Raw genomic sequence first — 17,923 nt, 5'->3', positions numbered from 1 at the left:
TCTGAAATGTGGCCCTTCATCTTTTTCACCCCAGAGACCTGCCACCATCCCCCACTCCATCCCCAGCATTTCCCAACAGGCAGACTGTGCTCCACTTTGAAAAACATGGACTCAGAACGTAGTTTGTTATTTTGCTTAAGGAACAGCTCAGTTATGGGAATTGGGCAGACCTAACAACTCCCTCAGTCTGGGTGTGACATATGCTGGGAAACTAGACAGTAGGTGTGGAAGATGCATAGGCCTTATGAGGCAGAGGAGAAGCCATGCCTCAGTTCTGGGCTCCTGAGGGACTCCCGAAGCATCCCCCTCTTTGTATTTCTTTCTTCCTTTGCTGAGAAAATCTGAGAATGCTACAAGTGCTTCCTCCGGAAAATAAGTCTGAACTTTCATGAAGAGAGAGGCTCTAAAAAAAAATCCTATTACCTTCGACAAACAGACCTGCCTAAAAGGACGAGGCCTCTCAATTAACTGGGCCTTTTCCTTTGCTTTTCCATTTAGATATCTGTGTCAACAAGGGCCTTCCTAGAAATCTCTTATCAAATTCAGACTATAACTTTTTAGTGTTTACAACTAAAAGTATCTGTGGAGATCTAACACCCTGGTCTTCTAAAACTATAGTTAATTTAGGCCCATTCCACACATCTACTAACAGAGCTGTGATACAGGAATAAATTATTAGTCCCTGTGTTTACAAAAGAATTTAAGTATATCCAAAATGAGGAAACAAAATAAGAAAATAAGACTTCATTTTCGTTTTTTACATCTCTCAAAATACAGCCTTACAAGTCAGTATTTGAAAATCTAGAGATTTGGGGGCACATCTTTTCTTAGAACAAGTAGAAAACTAGACAGCTATCCCCATTTTAAGAAATGCCAATCTAAAAACTTCCGAAAAACTCAGACAGTTAATTTAGGAATTAACCACTTGCATATCATGAGTATATTTATTTCCCTTAACCATGGAAACAGAACCTAAGGAAGTCTGGATTCTAAGAGGTGCAAAAGAACTGAAAGTAAATAATTGGCTGCCACTGATAATTAAAGACCAACTAAAAATCACACTGAAGGATTTCTGGAATTAGGGAACAAGGCAATGGGAAAAGACAACTGAATTAATAGAAATCCATTTTACATATAGATTTTCAGACACATATCTAGTGGATACCTGTACAGTTAGTATAAGCATTTCCTACTCTCCCCAAATAATGCTTGTCATGAACCACAGAAGCATCCCAAGGAAATGTAAGGAAGGATATGTGCCCATAGATGACTTGAGCTTTTTAAGAGAGAGGAGAGGAGAACATTCATCCACACACACAGAGATCTGTGTGTGCGCACTTAATCACATAACGCTGACTGCCCACCCTAACCAGAATGTGTCACCTCAGCGTCTGAGGCCACTCTTCCGGGATCTCAGTAATGTTTTATCCATTTGAAGAGTAGGAACTGTGATTCAAGAGAAGTCATTTTCTACATTTGAAATTCAGAGAATAATTCTAAAACAGTTCTAGGAGGAAAAAAAAAGGCTTGAGCTTTAAAACTGAAGTTGGCTGCATCGAGAATATGTTGACAATGCTAAAAGGCTCATTCCCCATCCCTCGATATTTTTTTTTCTTTCTTGTCCCTCCTTATTTATTTGTTTATTTATTGATTGATAGGCTTGCTATTCTCATTTCGTTGCAAGGCTGCATTGTAATTCATCCTATTCTGCAGTTTAACAAAGCCCTTTGATACCTGTGTTCGTTTGTTCTCAGCTGGTGAATGAGCAGCAAGAAAGCAGACCCCTCTTGAGTCCCTCCATCGATGACTTTCTCTGTGAAACCAAATCGGAGGCAATAGCAAGGCCAGTAACGTCCAACACAGCCGGTAATTCTTTCACTTTTAACTGATCCTCAAGTAGAGCTCGTTTTCACTACAGTGAAATGCGTATTTTCTCTCTGTGATGCGTTTTAAGTGGAGAGTAATCTTTGCAACCAAACGAAAGTTGAGGACATACAGTATTCCACATAAACTAATACATTGGTTTGTATTCTAGAAGAATCCACAGTGCAGTTTACCCAACCAACTTTGCGAACGGTAGCACACCACTATCAGTAGAAATCATTTCTCTATGCATACCTACATCTTTGCATCTCGAGTCACACTACAAGGAGTCTTTCAAACAATAGCATCTATTTCAGAGTAAGGTTTTTCAAAGTTCTGGCTGGAAATACTGTGTATGACCAAAGTCCAGTAAAATTAAAATTTAGGCAGCCCCTTCAAGTGATTGAGATGACAAAATTAAAAGTTTCAGATATTGGAAACATTATAGAGCTAATTTCATTTTTCTGTCACGTAAATGTGTTACTTGTTTCCTCTTATGATGATTTATTTGAACGTTCTTCTGGAATTAAACCTACCCAGACAGTGAACTCTCATTTGTATAGGCCCCAGTAAGTATCATCCAGTGAGTGGATGCAGGATGCCACTGGGATGAATCACACCTCCCCTAGTCCCCTCTGCATTTTTCAATTCTCACAGATGCTAGTCAGGGCTTACCCTGAGGGAGCTACGTAAGGTCTGACGTAACGCTACTTTTCACCTTCTATATCAGAGGCAGCCTTTCTGCATTGATGATATTCAGTCAGCGTTCACATTCAAAGGCAGGTTGTTCAAATAAGGATGAAACAATAGTGTTCAGAGTCCAAGAACAAAGGCCATGTTGGATTTCAGGAGAGAGTTTAATGGATAAAGGAGAGAACAATTATGTACTGTCTTACTCTGTTTCCCCATCATGTCCTCAGCTTGATATGGCCTGCTATATTTTCATTATAGTTTTAAGTAAGTGAAGAAAACTGTGGGTGAAGGAAATTGTAATTTCCCTTAAATGCTAAAAATTACAACCACAAAAAAATTACAACCCAACTGTAGAAATTACAACCCAAGATAGAGGCACTTAATGCAGGAGGGTAGCCTGGGATCTCTGGGTCAAACTGGGCAACGTCAAACCCCAGCTGTGCCACTTAGCAGCTCTTCACCTTGGGCAAGTGACTTGACTAAGTCTCTTTCCTCCTCTGCAACAGCAACATCTATATCTCATAGGTTACTTGAGAAGATGAAATGAAGCAATCTACGTAAGCCCTTCCTTAACACCATGTAAGCTCTAACAGATGTTACCATTACTGTTAGATATCAGGTTAGAAAACAGTATACCCAACACTCCCCTTTTCAGATGCATTAACCTTCTACCACACAAAAGCAATCATTTTCTAAATTCAACTATCACTTTAAGAGATCAAGCAAATAAAATTGTATTTGGTACATTTAAGCAGGAAATTAAATAAGCTCAGATCCTACCAGATCAGATTTAGCCACCCTATCTGTGAAACTGAAGCTCACCCCTCCCAAACTAGAGAGCTACCCTTAGAAAAATGCAGATGTCTCTACTTTCAGGGAAATCCTTAAGAACTGGATGCACAGAGAAGTTCCTACTGTTCAAAAAAAAAAAAGAGCTGCAAAGCATAGAATTCTCAGATCTTGGTTCCAGTACCTTCTGCATTTTCCAACTCCCACTGATGCTAAAACTAAGTCATTTAGGAAGGGCCCACCAGAGAGAGCAACATAATATTTATTTCAAAAGTCACTTTTCACCTTGATTTTTCTAACATACAAAAGAGGTTTGCAAAATATTGAAGGAAAAAAACCTCAAAAGAATATGTAATTTCTTATGATTGCAATATGATAGTATTGCCTTCTGTATTCATTTTCTAGGCTTTCATGACAAAATACTAAAAACTGAGTGGATTATTCAACACATAATTATTGTCTTGCAATTCTGGAAGCTAGAAAGCCCAAACTAAGTTGTCAGCAGGGCCATTCTCTCTCTGAAGTTGCAGTGCTCAGAAAGAAACTGTCCTAGGCCTCTTACCTAGTTTCTGGTAGTCCCTTGGCTCATGGCAGCATTACTTCAATCTTCATATGACATTCTCCCTGTCTGTATGTTTTCCTGTGTGTGTCTGTCTCTGTATCCAGATTTCCCTTTTTCATAAGGACACCTGCCATATTGGATTAGGCGCCTACTCCAATATGACTCTTTTTAACTAATTCTATTTCCAACAGCCCTATTTCCAAATAAAGTCACTTCCCAAGGTACTAAAGGGTTATTAAGACTTCAATGTATGAATTTTGGGTGGGAACACATATCAGTCCACAATACCCTCCAAAGCAGAGGTTCAAGAAAAATGGTATTTTGAGACTGTGTGGTTTCCTTTTCTTGTCCTCATCACTCAGTACGGCTGGGTCAAACAGATTTTTATCCTGAAGGAATACTCTTATTTGATGTGTTTTTTGTTGGTGGTGGTGGTTTTTGTGTGTTTGTTTGTTTTTGGTTTGGGTTTTTTTGGGTGGGCAGTTAAGTGTCTGACTTTTTTTTTCCTTAAAGATTTTATTTATATATTTGGGAGAGAGAGAATGAGAGGGGAGGGGTCAGAGGGAGAAGCAGACTTCCCGCCGAGCAGAGAGCCCAATGCGGGACTCGATCCAAGGACTCCAGGATCATGACCTGAGCCGAAGGCAGTTGCTTAACCAACTGAGCCACCCAGGTGCCCCTGATGTGTTTTTTAATCTTAAAAGTATATCTCAAGGCAGAAACACTGTATATTTTTAATACCTAAGAAATATACTTTTTAAAAAATATTACAGAACGCACTATTTGGTATCTCAATATGCAACATTATTATACATCTTTAAAAAGGAAAAATTTTATCATACATATACCTTGGAAAGAATTCTAATCTGGTCCAATAATTTTATAGCTAAAGTTTCTGGACAAAAGATACAGTTATCATTTTCTGTCCAATTTTTAATAAAAAATAGTAATTTTAGATAGAGCACTGTCATTTTATAGGATAGTATGAAATTACATTGAGAAATCAGGACAGTTATTGAACTTTAAGTGTCTGTTACATCCCTGGTATTATTTATATCCTTACACTTAAAGAATGGATATTAAATAATCTTGGAGTAAAATATGGAAGAAAACCTGCTTCAAGCTTATACCAAGTCAATCAAGAAGAAATTTGAAGAACCTTGTGTTCTGAGAGGCATTTGTACTTGGCATTTTCTTCTAATGGAAAAATAAAGCTGGTGTGCCACCATCATAACACTTACTTAAATATTTAAGGAATATAGTTCTTATATAAATTAGCACAGAATACAATATGGATAATATTTATCTCTTCCAAATGTCTCTCAGATGATAAGGTTTTTTCCTCTACTGACTTTAAGAGAACATACCAATCTCCTGTCTCAAAGAAGTTCTCAATTATATGCTTTTTCTTAAGCGTTTAATTATCTTTTTTTACTTTTATCTTTTTTTACTTTCCACGTGTTTCTACTTTAGGATTAACTTTTTGTCATCCCATAGTGATAATATCAAGCAGATCAAATAAGAATGTTTTTAATTTCTTTGCCATTAACACCCTAAATTATCTTTTAATTCATCTGTGATCTAGATGAGAGCTAATTCCATGGCCCTCTCAAATTGTATCCCTAAATAGTATGTAAGCTAAAATCACTGCTAATAACCTGGATTTTAAAATGACAAATAAATACATTATCACAGATGCATATATCAAATGCTTGAAAAGTAACTAGACAATGGATGTTTTAAGATCATGATTACATTACAGAACAAATGTGTACTGTAAAATTTGCAATAATAACTTGTTGGTCTGTAATCTCCCCAAAAATCTAACATATGTCAAAGTACAGGAAAGATTCTTTCCTAAAAACCAAGTAAAACAGGAGGTCCTTGGTTTACATTTATCAATCTGCATGATCTAAAAGAATTTTATCCCTCAACTTGAGCCATTAGGTGGATAGTTACCATAGAAGAAACATTTTTCATGGTTTAAAAAATAATAATTTCCCTCCTTGATATGGGGTTTGTATACCTCTGTAAGAGACCCATATATGGACAGGGAGAGCTAACTTAACAGCTAGCTGTCATAGCCACTTAATTAAATATTTTAATTGCAAAACTAGTGTAGTATTTACAAAATACATTTTTTATGAAGCCCAATTAGCAGTGAAGACAATGGCATGCTTCTTGAGAGACCTTAGAAATTGGGAAGTAGCTTGAGATACCTGGTGGTTCAGTCAGTTAAGAGTCTGCCTTCAGCTCAGGTCATGATCCCAGGGTCCTGGGATCAAGCCCCACATCAGGTTCCCTGCTCAGTGAGGAGCCCGCTTCTCCCTCTCCCTCTGTTGCTCCCCATGCTGTGCTCTCTCTCTCTCTCTGTCAAATGAATTTTAAAAAATCTTTAAAATCTTAAAAAAAGAATTTGGGAGGTAGCTTTAATAACATAATCTAATAAAATAAGCAAAAATTTGTTGGATTAATAAAGTTCAATGTATCTATTCGACTTCACTGGCAAAACCCTTCCTAAGGGACTTGTCTTTGTAGCCACTATATTAAAGAATACCATGTTTCTAGAATGCCAGCATAGCTTACAAAACAGAACAGAAATTCCATCAGCTCCTTGTGGCACATTCTGTGACTGAACCGATCAGGACTGTCCCTTGATCTGTCCTCTCTGACCACTCCATGTAGATTTATTCCTTAAAAGAAATTCACTAAAAATCAGAGACTCATTACACTATAGTGGTGCAAATAACATTGCACTTACCGTCAAAGCATCAAATCAGAGGTTCATAATCAGTGCTATTTTAATCTAACTGTTTAAACAGCCTCACCTCCCATAGCACAGGTAATCTAGCATTTGTAAATATCATCACCCACCCCTCCAGGAGCCTTCCAGTTCAATAGGTTATGATCTTCAATCAGATGTCCTTGAGATGAATGGAAACAAATACTTACATAGCATCTTACAGCTTCCATCTTCAAAAGTTCCTCCCAATGAAATTAGGTGATCCAAAAAAAAAAAAAGTGTCGGAGATTACCAACTATTTGCATTAAGCCAGACTATCCAAACTGCCAGATGATTGGGAGCTAAACAAAAAAATAATCAAAGCCATATCAATAGAGTCAGCATATTGCCTCCAGTTTCAGATAAATTCTAGTGAGGAGTGGTGACAAACACATGCTTGGGAGTAACAACAGGGCTTGTGTTTGCATCCTGGCATGGGCACTGACATATGAACTGTGTTAGTTTCTTATTGCTGCTGTAACAAATTACTGCAAGTTTAAATGACACAAATTTATTATCCTACAATTCTGAAAGTCATCAGTCCTAAAATCAAGGTGTCAGCAGAGCCACATTCCTTCTGGAGATTCTAGGGAGAATTTGTCTTCCTGCCTTTTTCAGCTTCTGGGAGTACCTGGAATTCCTTGGTTTATGGCCCCTTCTTCCATCTCCAAAGCCAGCAACATAACATCTTCAAGCCTGTCTCTCTCTCTCCCTCTCTCCCTCTCTCTCTCCCTCTCTCACACACACATACATTTTCACATCCACTGTAAGAGGTGGTTATCTCAATTCAGACGCACAGATTACACAACCCAAACTTTCATGTGCCTAAAAGAATTTTTAAAACTGGATTAAGAAGATCAGCCAAACAAATATCCCCTTCCATGCCAAGATATGCTCCCTTCAAAGTCCATATGGAACAGTGATTCCCTTTATTTCTAAGTCTTAACTAAAGTGCATATAAGTGCAACACACACACACACACACACACACACACTTGCTGAAATGCAGTTTGTCTTCTTCCAGAAAGTAAAAGGCTGCACCCATCCTTCTATGCTTTTGAAATTGTAGCCCCTAGGGACTCTCTCAGCTTCAGAGCTTACCATCCAACCTCCAAGCCACCCCCCACTTCATCAACTGGGTAACAAATAGGGCTTTCTGTGTGTGCAAAGCATTTGTTTCACATTTGCTGGGCAAAGAACAAAAGAACAGAGAGCTCAGAACCAACACAGGAAGTGCCCAGGCCAGTTTGGAGAGGGAAAGAATGTTGCTGAGCCAAGCGTGAATTTGCATTTCACTCTTTTAGTAATCCATTTGTTCTGAATAGTGAGAAGCAGATATAGAATTAAATTAATACTCACCAGTTATTATTCTGTAATAAATGTACTTCCTATATATGAATAGACAAGTCCTATATAATTTGCTTCTAAAAGAAGTGTAGGAGCAAATGATTAATTCCTAATTGTTTGTACAATTAGTAAAAAGACATATATGGCATTCCAGAGACTATTATCCATTTCCTTCCTTCTATTATAAGGAAATCTTGGTGGGCCTAGAATCTCTGCCAACATAATAGTTGACTGGATGTTTCTGTTTAAATATTCAAAGAATATGAAAAGTGTTATATCCTAGCCTATTTTGGCTTCTTGCCATGCTTAAATTTTAAACACCAAACCAGGCAGCTTAGCTCTAAAAACCACTTCTTTCCTCCCACTTTGAAGTGCTTGGTGGCCACAAAACACTGCTCATAACTCAGAGCATCTTAGCACTGGAAAGTGGCTCCCCTCTCCTCAGGAAGACTCGGATGAGATAAGCTGATGCTTTCAGGCCATTTACTGCAGAGCATCCTCTGTAGACCAATATCTTTGTTTCACTCTCTGTTTTATTCCCAGGGGTGTTTCTTCTTTCTGTGAGTGTATGGATATGCTTCTTGCCCAAAATAGAAAAAAAGCAGGGAGAATAGGAGGAGATCAACAAAAAAGAAAGAAAAGCATCACGAATTGGCCACTAAAGAATGGAAATAACGTTTATTGAGTACCTATTGTATGCTTGGCACTTTACACAGTCAATAAACAAATTATATAAGTTAATCTTCACATCATACCAAAAAGACTTAATCTGCATTTTTTCCAAGGAGGAAACTGAAACTCAGCAAAATCAAGAAAATTTCTCAGAGTCACACAGCTAAACAGTGACAGAGCCGGGTCTTTCTACTTCACCATTACCATCCAACCACTATGATTCATAATTGAAATCTAAACAAGATTATTGAGAATAGAGCTTGACAAACTATCCTAAAGATTCTATGGGGGGGTTAGCTCATGAGGACAGTGTGGTACTAAAGAAATGCCTGATCCAACCTTGAGTGCAAGGGAGAAGCACATGGAAAGAGTGCTGAGATATCAACAAAACTCCATTCCTTACCCAGAGGACAAGCTGAGAGGTCAGAGGGAAGGAATGCTGCAGTCATAGTTGTAGAAGGTGTCAGAAAGGATTAACACCAAGATTTTTCTGATACATTGTTGACTTTCCTAAACTATCAGGGTGAAGAGATCCCAGGCCAGGAAGCTACCAGGCCAGTCCAAAAGCCAGTCTCAGGGGCTTGAACTGGTGGAGAGGCAGGGCTGGAGGGACCTTCCCTAATTGAAGTTTTCCATTTCTCACGATGAGTTAGCCACACCCTGGTGACTTGCACTGTAAGAGAAAGGATAAAAAGTTACAAGACTTGCCTATTTTATTCTCATTTACCTACTTTGCATCAAAACAAATTATTTCTGCCTTTATTAGAGTATTTAAAGATTTTTTTTTTTTTTGACAGACAGATCACAAGTAGGCAGAGAGGCAGGCAGAGAGAGAGGGAGAAGCAAGCTCCCCGCTGAGCAGAGAGCCCGATGTGGGGCTCGATCCCAGGACCCTGGGATCATGACCTGAGCTGAAGGCAGAGGCTTTAACCCACTGAGCCACCAGGGTGCCCCTAGAGTATTTAATGCAATGTAACCAACCTGCTAGGAAGTCAAAGTGTAGCCATTTTATGGTTTGTTACATTGAAATTTAAATTTGCATATTAAGTAGCAAAGGCATTAACATGTGTACCTATTCATCAGCTATGGATTGGAAAATACTTCTCTAATGTGAGCCCAAACAGCAAGGCATTTTCTGATTGAACTGCTTAATTAAATAAAAGATGATTAACAGCATTCCTTTATATCCCTTATACCTTAGTAGTTCAAAATTTAAAACACAAAGACATCAGAAACTTTTACAAATCTTCCTCATAACTGTTTTGCAAACATACCTCTGAATATGATAGACTATTCTCTGGAAAAAATGTGCTATAAACTATACCTCTCTATAAACATGGCAGAGTAATAAAGTAACTACTACCTGAATTCATATTCTATTTTATTTTTTTAATTTGATTTAAACTTTCATCACTGGTGAGGCTGGTCTAAGTCTTATTTTGTGGGTTTGTACAGTGCCAAAATAAAGGAGAACATGTAACAAACTGTTTAGTCTAAATGCAAACCATCTTTAGAAATCAATGGTGAGCTAACTTAATTTGATACTTTTTTCACATTTACCTGAATTACATCAATTTCTTTCTTTTGTTTTTATTATATTATGTTAGTTAACATACAGTACTTCATTAGTTTCATTATTTGTGTATAACACCCAGTGCTCATCACAATACATGCCCTCCTTAATACCCATCACCAGGCTATCCCATTCCCCCACCCCCTTCCCCTCTGAAACCCTCAGTTTTTTTTCTTGGAGTCCATAGTCTCTCATGGTTCATCTCCCCCTCTGATTTCCTCCCCTTCAATTTTCCCTTCCTTCTCCTAATGTCCTCCATGCTCTTCCTTGTTTCACATATGGGTGAAGCCATATGATAATTGTCTTTATCTGCTTGACTTATTTCACTTAGCATAATCTCCTCCAGTTCCATCCATGTTGATGCAAATGGTGGATATTCATCCTTTCTGATGGCTGAGTAATATTCCATTATATATATGAACCACATCTTCTTTACCCATTCAAAATGGGCAGAAGACATGAACAGACACTTCGCCAAAGAAGACATATGAATGGCTAACAGACATATGAAAAAATGTTCAATATCATCAGCCATCAGGGAAATTCAAATCAAAACCACATTGAGATACCACCTTATACCAGTTAGAATAGCAAAGATTAACAAGACAGGAAACAACAAATGTTGGAGAGGATGTGGAGAAAGGGGAACCCTCTTACACTGTTGGTGGGAATGCAAGTTGGTGCAGCCACTTTGGAAAACAGTATGCAGGTTCTTCAAAAAGTTAAAAATAGAGCTACCTTATGAACCAGCAATTATACTACTGGGTATTCACCCCAAAGAAAAGAAGGGGCACATGCACCCCAATGTTCATAGCCGTGATTTCTATAATAGCCAAACCATGGAAGGAGCCTTTCAACAGGCAAGTGGGTAATTTGATACTTCTAACCTATACTATACCCACAAAATCTTCCTGCACCCAACTGAAACCTGTTTTTAAAAAATAACTTCAGAGCAGTGAGTGAGCTTATCTTAAACTTTTCCATCTCTGATAGTATTGACCACAGGCTTGGATCTCCTTGACCTGAGTGAACCTGTCTCTCAAACCCAAACCAAAGGCAAGAAGTTGGAGGCCTCATCAAAAACCTCATCCCTCAAGAAAAAGGCTGATGGATCTGATCTCATCAGTGCAGAAGCTGAGCAGAGAGGCCAGCCTCTCCGAGGCCCAGAGACATCATCCTTAGATTTAGGTAAGGTAATAGCATGTGTCTGCTGCTGCTGGCCCTTGCCTTAATACAACGAAGTTCCACAAATGACATGGAAACTATGAGCAAAGGAGTAAAAAGCTTAATTCCATGAAGGAATATGGGCAACACACACTTCTTTTGTGCTTGAATTAAATAGTATTTGGGGAGCTCAGTCTTGCATAACTGATGTGGATTCATTCATTTATGTATCCATCCTACATATGTTGAATACTTGATAGATGGCAGGTGCCATATGAGGCATGGGAGTTACAAGTAAGAATGAGACATGAATCTTGCTCTCTAGGAGCATTTAATCTGGAGTGGGAAATAGCCAGTCAAGAGATAGAAAAAGAGAGAGAGAGAGAGAACAGTTTTAACACAAGGACCAGGAACAGCCAGCCAGAACATGTAACATGCGTGGGGATATATCTGATACAATAATAACAACTACCATTTTTTTTAAAGATTTTATTTATTTATTGGACAGAGAGATCACAAATAGGCAGAGAGGCAGGCAGAGAGAGGAAGCGGGCTACCCGCCGAGCAGAGATCCTGATGCGGGGCCCGATCCCAGGATCCTGGGATAATGACCTGAGCCGAAGGCAGAGGCTTTAACCCACTGAGACCCAGGTGCCCCACAACTACTGTTTATTGATGGCTTATCACCTCCAGGACTATGCTGCATGATTACATGCATTAGCCCCTTAGTTCATCGAAAACTTAGAATTTAAATAATTTGCCCAAGATCTCAGTTAGTATAAGGAAGACCAGGAATTTGAGCATATTTCTGGTTAATTTCAAAACCATATTTTTACCTACTACTATACATATTCCTGAGAAAGTAGAGCTTAACTTTATCTCATGGAACCAGTTAAATTATGGTCTCATTTCTCAAGAGTAACAAGAGTGGCAGACAGTTCAGAAAGCCAAGGGCATCCTTCATGTCCTCTCTCCCCTGCCATGTCCCTCTCTGAGGCCTGTCTCTTTGGAGGAAAGTTTTCTAACTATCTCCAAAACTTCCTCAGTATCAATGTGTTCTAGGTTTTCGCAGTTGTACAGATGAATAATGAAATGTACACACTTATGTAAGGATATATTATTAAATGCATTACAATATAGCACAATAAACTTAAAAATGAAACTTTCATTTCTCTGCTTTTGAGAAAATGTCCTGTGAAGAAGTCATAAAAATACTTAAAGAACTTTGGAGGACACCAACTGCAAATCTTTTTAGAGATGGCCCCCAAAGTTGTTTAAGTGACTTATTTACAGTCACACACCTGTTAATAAGAGCAAACCCAGCCAAATTTCTTATCTGTAAGAATTAAACCACTGGGAGAAAATGGTTCTAGCATTCTCTTGGCTTTCTCTATCACCTCCTTTCTTTCTATTTCCATTATTCATTCCCTCGTTTGATGAATAATTAAGCAGTTTTACAAAAGCTGTGAATAGTGTTCCAGTTCCTTCTTACCTCCTTTTAACTGTGAGGTTCATCTCTTTAAACAGAATTTATTTCTAGAAATATGTTAGAAGTGCCTCAAAGCCACCTCCTTAGGTGGAGGCAGCTAGGATAGTACTCCATATGTTCATTCCCATGGGATTCCATGAATTTATACAAAGAATTCAGAATGCACATAGCTCTTGGAATAAATTCGGGGAAACAACTTGATTGTTTAACTAAAAGCAAATCAATTTCTCTTACTAGGTCTCATTTTTGTTTAGCTGAACATGTTTTAATTAATTTTCATGCAGTCTTAAAAAGTTGGTCTTGGGTTTAGGAGCATCAGTTGAATGAGGTTGACTTGTATAAGACTTCTTAATCTTAATTTCCCTTCTTATCTCTGCACTTTATAATTCACTGTTCCTATTACCCCTTTCCTATCTCTTTCATAGACATTCAAACACAACTGGAAAAATGGGATGATGTTAAGTTTCATGGAGATCGAAATAGCAAGGGACATCAAATGGCAGAGAGAAAATCATGCTCATCTAGAACTGGATCAAAAGAACTCTTATGGTAAAATATTTTAATAGCTAATGGTCTGTCTGCTCTATGGATATTTCGCCTGTGTACTGAAATAGCCAATGAGTTAAGTCAATCCAAATATTTGGTGCCATGTATAACACTCCATTTAGCAATGCTAATTGTTGTGGCTTCCAAAACTAAGTATTGCATCTGAATTGTCAAAAATTCAGCCAAAAATGATTTTGGTAGATTTAGAATTCAGAATTCAATATTTGTTCCATATTTGTTGATAATTTTTTGAATGTGTAACAGAGGTGATCAATAAAAATAGGTTTATATATGTATGTACATATGTATGTATATTCAACATATTACATGAATGGTAGTTAAAGTAAATGTTTCTGGTTATGCAAGTAACCTTTTCTGACTGTCTTAATCATCATTGTCAGATAATGTGCTAATTAAGAATAACCTGTGGATGCCCATGAGAAAAATTGGTTAACTGAATTTTCCCATGCTTTTCAAGCTTCTTAAAGGACAGCCTCTCTCATTCTCCTATTGCCCTTTGCACATCTCCATTTATGATGACTTTTCAGGTTCTAAATAAGGGTCAAATCACACCAAGGACACTTTGTGAGATGCTCCCCTCCCCAAAACACAATACTGTTAAGAAAGCAGACTGTTAGTAACAAAACTGGGATTGCATTTATTTACTGTCTGTACATAATTGAACCAAATTCTAAATCAGAGATAATTACACCTAGCACATTGCAGCCACTTAAATTTCAAAAGTGGTCATTGTAATAAAATTATATAAAAGTTATCTTTTTCAAGTTATCTCACCAAAATTCTGATGAGAGCTTTATTATCATGGCTCTCAACGATCCAAATTAACTCGGTTTCTTGACTGGTTTTCTAGTTGAGTTTGTTTCTCGGTATATATTAATCTCCTTTATTCATCTCCTATAGGTCCTCAGAGCACAGATCTCAACCAGAGCTAAGCGGAGGGAAAAGCGCCCTGAACTCTGAGTCAGCTTCCGAGTTGGAATTAGTGCCTCCAGCACAGGTAACAAAAAAAGAGAGAGAGAGAAAGAGATTCTTTAATGAACCCACCTATTTTTTTTCTTTTTTCCTGTTTGTTTGTTTTTTTTAATTTAGAGAGAGAGAGATTGTGAGAGAGTTGGGGTGGGGGAGTGGAGGGCAGCGGGAGAGAAAGAATCCCAAGTAGACTCCACATATGACCTCACAACCCAGAGATCATGACCAGAGCTCAAATCAAGAGTGTGGTGCCCAACCAACTGAGCCACCCAGGCACCCCAAACCCATCTTTTCTAAGAGATAATTTATATCATAAATATTTTATTTACATGTGTATATATATATATATATTTGGCTAGATAACTGATGATAAATATATATTTGGCTAGAACATGTCTTAATGAATTCACTATATATTTAGCACTTTTTCTTTTCTCTATCATTTACTTTTCCATCATTTTGCAATATAAAATCTCTTCTACTCCAGTATTAGCAATATTTATACAATAGAACAAGAAGAGGAACTTACAAATTAAGTATTCATTTGCATGTATGCCCTGTGGACCCAAGTACTTACATATCAGGATCCTGACCGTCACATTAAAATAAATTTTATGTTAAGGAATAAATAGTTGTAGTATTAGCAGTAATAATAATACTAAGTGCGACCATTTGTGAGTAGCCACTGAGTATTAGGGACTTTAGTATGTGCTTTTTGTATGTTATGTCTAATACTCAAATAATCCTGTGAATTATTATTATCCTCATTTTTTTTAAAGATTTTCTTTATTTGAGAGAGACAGAACGAGCAGGGAAAGGGGCAGAGGGAGACAGAGAAGCAGACTCCCCACTGAGAAGGGAGCCCAATGCGGGGCTCAATCCCAGGACCCTGGGATCACGACCTTAGCCGAAGGCAGATGCTTAACAAACTGACCCATCCAGGCACCCCTTATTGGCCTCATTTTAAGGATCCTTTAAAAAGTTTTGGTGAAGTCAAAATCTTTTTTCTGGGGTACCCAACTAATCACTGGTGGAAGTACGGTATGAACCAGACCTGTCTGTCCACTGTTTGACCCTCAACTCCAGTATAACTGGTTTGTCTATAACTAGTTATCTCCTTTGGGTAAGACTGCCAAGAAGGCCAAAATCAGTCTCAATCTTTTTATTCGCTCAAACACTTTGTAAGGGTACAGTCTTGATCTAAAACCACAAAGATCTCTTAAGAAATGTGTCCACATTTATGTAGTTTATAGTCTTGTTGAACATAAGGGAGATGAAGTGAGCAAGAGAAATTTTCTTGAGTTTACTAGATCAGATATTGAAATTAAGAGAGGAGATATGTTATCTGAGGTGAAGTAAAGGGTTAATTATGATAATAGCAAATATTACTGAGAGCTATAATAAAGTCTTCTAATACATGTTAGCTCATTTGATCCTGATAAATGGCTGTATGAGGTAAGTTTATTTATTACCCCTATTTTATAGACAGGGAAACTAAGGCACAGTGACATTAAGAAAATTGTCTATGCACCCAGAACTAGTAAGTGGCATAGAGAAGGAGGACACACACAGATAGGAAATTTTGAGGACATGGAAGTCCTCTGGAAACCTTTCTAAGCCACTAAGAGAACAGCCTCTTCTCCCCATTTCTATATTCACTGGAGAGGGGTGAACATTACTGCTCCTAGGACTCTGCTGGAAAACAAGTCAGCTCACTTCCAGAACAAATAACCCTGGGAAGCTTAATGAATTGTAAATGTAGCATGAAAATGTATTTTCATCCTCTGTGTTTATTCTAAATGCATCTTTTTTAAAACTGATAACATTTATTAGAGAAACATTTCTTGTTAAGTGCATTAGAGATTTAGATTCAGCTAAAGTAATTGGTACTGTTTCATAACCTGGATCCTTGGAAAAATTTAATGTAGCAATAGAACATTTGTTTCTGCAGCAGGGGGGAGGTTTGGCACAGGTGGGCTGTTCTACACAACGCTGGAGGGGCAAAGGATCAGCTGGGGTCTTCAGTTGCCATGGAGACCCACAATGCATTTATCTTATTATTCCAATGACTGCTACTCTCCTGCTGGTTGTCTGATTTCATCCCACCACATTGTCCTTCCACATGCCCACTGGTGTGCCTTTAAGCAAACACAATGTGCTTTGGACAATTTGTGTGAGATTCCCAATATTGTCCTCCAAAACACAGTTTAAAGTGCACTGTGACAGTTCTCTGTCTAGATAAATTGTAGTGAATCCTTTAGAGGGTTACCAATTAGTTGTAAAGAATTTGTCCCTTAATTTGCTTTTTTAAAAACACTGCATGTTGGGGCACTTGGGTGACTCAATTGGTTCAGCCTCTGACTCTGTTTTGACTCACATCGTGATCTCAGGGTTGTGGGATGGAGCCTCACGTCTGGCTCTGCACTCAGGTTGGAGTCTGCCTGAGATTCTTTATCGGTCTCCCTCTGTGTCTCCCCTTGCTCACGCTAAAATAAATAAATAAGTAAAAAAAAATTTTAAACACTGCATGTTTATCAAGATTTGCCTAAACTAAGAAATTTCATAATCTCCTAGTTTTAAGTCCAGCCTATGGTTTAATTAGGACAATTTAACGAATTCGGAATTTAATCATCTAAAATACTAATCACTCATATGAAACAGCAAGAGAATAGGCTGATTAATTGTAATAAAAGACAGAAAGGTGTTTTTACTGTTAGAAACATGCTGCCCTTAAATATATGATCTCTTTAGGTAGATAAGATGATGAAGGTGGTATAAAAATTCAACTTAAAACAGGCTTACAGGGGCGTGTGGGTGGCTAAGTCCGTTAAGTGTCTGCCTTTGGCTCAGGTCATGTTCCCAGAGTCCTAGAATGGAGGCCTGCAGCCAGCTCCCTGCTCAGTGGGGAGTCTACTTCTCCCTCTGCCCCTCTCCCCTGCTTGTGCTTGCTCTCTCTCTCAAATAAATAAATAAAATCCTTTAAAAAATAAAATAAAATAAAATAAAACTTGCTTGCACACTATTTAAGTAAACAATTTCAATTTACCAAAACTTGTTACTGCTCTACTATCACACAGATGGCTCATGAGAAAATCAAGAAAATGTTTTCTTCTCTCTCAAGCCAATATAAACTATCTTAGGTTAAACAGGTGAGGAGCTATTTACGAGACTTATTTAAAAAATCACATTCAAACAAAATCATGTTTCAGAATCATAAAGAAAATGGAGTGAATTCCTATTAGCTCATTTTCTTTTCAAGATGGAGAAGAGGAAAATGTAGTCTAGTCTCTTTCAAATAGTGTTTTAAATACACTAATCAGAGTGGCAGGAGATGATAATGAATCATATAATCTCTATGTATTTAAGAATAAATTTTCTTGACACTCTTACAACTGTATAATTAGTATGCCCTGGAGTTAATTGTTTAAAGAAATTGTATAATCAAAAAAATTAT

The 17,923-nt window shown here is 37.8% G+C and overlaps 1 protein-coding gene across 7 annotated transcripts in view; it reads left to right on the top strand.

Annotated features, from left to right (window-relative positions):
• PEX5L (peroxisomal biogenesis factor 5 like) overlaps positions 1–17,923 on the top strand; it is a gene marked incomplete at its 5' end in the record, with an annotated part of 167,614 nt that overhangs the window by 82,405 nt on the left and 67,286 nt on the right. For 3 of the 7 annotated variants that reach the window (XM_080818802.1, XM_080818805.1, XM_080818803.1), the window contains 4 exons: positions 1,755–1,866; positions 11,274–11,468; positions 13,359–13,482; positions 14,401–14,497. In XM_080818802.1, coding sequence (XP_080674928.1) covers positions 1,755–1,866; positions 11,274–11,468; positions 13,359–13,482; positions 14,401–14,497 — 528 coding nt within the window. Of the gene's footprint in view, positions 1–1,754; positions 1,867–11,273; positions 11,484–13,358; positions 13,483–14,400; positions 14,498–17,923 lie in introns of all 7 variants that reach the window. The other 4 variants (XM_080818806.1, XM_080818807.1, XM_080818808.1 and 1 more) reach the window with 2 other exon arrangements.

Source organism: Martes martes (assembly GCF_963455335.1).
Source record: "Martes martes genome assembly, chromosome: 1".
Taxonomy (NCBI): Eukaryota; Metazoa; Chordata; class Mammalia; order Carnivora; family Mustelidae; genus Martes; species Martes martes.
Note: the sequence above shows the minus strand (reverse complement) of the source record. Positions and strands in the feature narration are given on the sequence as shown.